This window comes from Citrus clementina, unplaced genomic scaffold (genome assembly GCF_000493195.1).
Source record: "Citrus clementina cultivar Clemenules unplaced genomic scaffold, Citrus_clementina_v1.0 scaffold_9, whole genome shotgun sequence".
In the NCBI taxonomy this organism is placed as follows: Eukaryota; Viridiplantae; Streptophyta; class Magnoliopsida; order Sapindales; family Rutaceae; genus Citrus; species Citrus x clementina.
The window spans coordinates 20,744,551-20,746,436 of record NW_006261964.1 but is presented as its reverse complement, the minus strand read 5'-3'; the positions used below and the strand labels follow the sequence as shown (position 1 = coordinate 20,746,436).

At 36.3% G+C, this 1,886-nt stretch overlaps 1 protein-coding gene across 1 annotated transcript; it reads right to left on the bottom strand.

Moving 5' to 3' along the window:
• LOC18032061 (protein FAR1-RELATED SEQUENCE 5) lies at positions 1–1,886 on the bottom strand. The gene is made up of 4 exons (XM_006421073.2): positions 555–1,886; positions 367–477; positions 218–286; positions 1–108 (listed from the first exon to the last, which is right to left on the bottom strand). Exons 1-4 carry the CDS (start codon positions 1,884–1,886, stop codon positions 1–3), a joined length of 1,620 nt encoding a protein of 539 aa, XP_006421136.2.

Below are 1,886 nucleotides of genomic sequence, written 5' to 3'. Positions count from 1 at the left end.
CTATTCTTCGAAATCACTTCCAAACTCCCTATTAACTCCATATTCATTATTTTGATGAAAAAGCAGCTGCTGAAAATGTCCATGCACTTGGGGCTGGAGTTGTGGGTGCTATTATAAAAAAATAAACATCTTGTTATAATAAAGATGTTAAAGTACATTAAATGAACAAATACTAAATTACATAAGATGAGCAAATACAAATTTTATCACAACTTACCGTGCTAGAATTTTGTGTAGCTGTTGGATAAACATTATCTCCAGTTATATGATGCAAGTTCATAAGGCCCTAAAACAAACATATATTAATAAAACTTGAACCAAATGATAATACTTATAAATATTGCGCATAAAGTGTGAAAAACTTACATTAGAATAGTCCATAACTCCATGTGGGTACATATTCCTATCAACGGAACTTTGTTGAAGATTTTGAAATGTTGGAATCATAGTTGCCACTTGATCGCTTACATGTCCATCCTGCAAAGTCAACAAAACCAACATTTGAGCACCATTAATAAATTATTTTACTATAATTATTTTACTTTAAAACTAACCTTTGCATTAGAACGCGCTGATTTTGAAGATTTAGTCGACTTTTTTCTTTGACAAGGTGGACGACATTTACGACGCTTAACGACTGGATCACGTACTGTCTCAACATCATGCATTTCAATTCCGACACTATTACTACAACTTCCTTGGCCTGTAACAATAGTTACATCGTTTCCTCCGCACTGAATCGTTTCCGGTAGATCTATCCGTACCTTCTCAATCCAATTCAAAACAAGATTATAACTTTCCACATCTTTTGCAGCCACATTTGCAACCTCTGCAAAACTAACACACATCTTCTCGTACCGTTTTTGTTCATCTGTGCAGCTATGCAGCTCATGACTGGTTTTCACCCTACTGTGGCATCTCCACACATCTTTTCTCCATCTCCGTAGGATAAACTTTTCTGGAAGTACTTCCATGTCGTTGCGTATCATGATCGTAATAGCATGCCTATAGAGAATTCCTCTGAATTGGAACCTTGAACAACTACAATGGATTTCACCATTTTCTTTATCACAATATACTTCAAAAAAGGTCCTTTTTTTCCATGTATCAACTTTGACATCCTCTCTAACTATATATTCACAACCCATGGAATTGACAAATTCGCAATACATTTTTCCAACCAACTCTTGTTGAAATTCTTGAAATTTCGAAATTGTGTACACATCTCGGATTTGCTTCTCCATCGCATAAGATGTTACACATGGCAATTGATGGGAAGAACACCGAGCATCTTCTTCAACTTCTTTCTGAGCTTTATTCTTTAATGCATTGCTATATTGCTCCACAAACTGCTTCAAAGTAGTTTTCGAGTTAACATAACCATCAAAAAATGCATTCATACTCTCACTGCGCTGAGTAGTTGACATTCCTGCCCAAAAACTGTTTTTTAGATAACAAGGCACCCAACGATGCCGCTCATTGTATAAACCCCGTAACCATTCATTTCCCCCCAATTCAAATTCTACAATCATATGGTGCCAAGTTTCCTCAAATTTTGCAGAACTTTGAGAGTCATAAACAGCACAATGCAACACATTACTAATGTCGCGATATTCTTTATAGCCCCCCAGCTTCTCTGGAATCTTCTTAAGTATATGCCATAAACACCACCGATGTCGAGTATTGGGGAAAACGTTCTCAATTGCAGCTTTCATTGCCTTGTCTTGGTCTGTAATAATTCCAATAGGAGCTGAATTAGACATGCAGGATAACCATGTTCGAAATAACCATGTAAATGTCTCAATGTCTTCATTTGAAATCAATCCACACCCAAACAAAATAGAATGACCATGATGATTAACTCCTACAAATGGAGCGAATGGCAT

Coding starts and splice junctions, on each gene's coding strand:
- LOC18032061 (XM_006421073.2), bottom strand. CDS start 1,886: ATGCCATTCGCTCCATTTGTAGGAGTTAATCATCATGGTCATTCTATT. Junction 478..554: donor CAGCGCGTTCTAATGCAAAG/GTTAGTTTTAAA, acceptor TTGACTTTGCAG/GATGGACATGTAAGCGATCA. Junction 109..217: donor CTACACAAAATTCTAGCACG/GTAAGTTGTGAT, acceptor TTTTTATAATAG/CACCCACAACTCCAGCCCCA.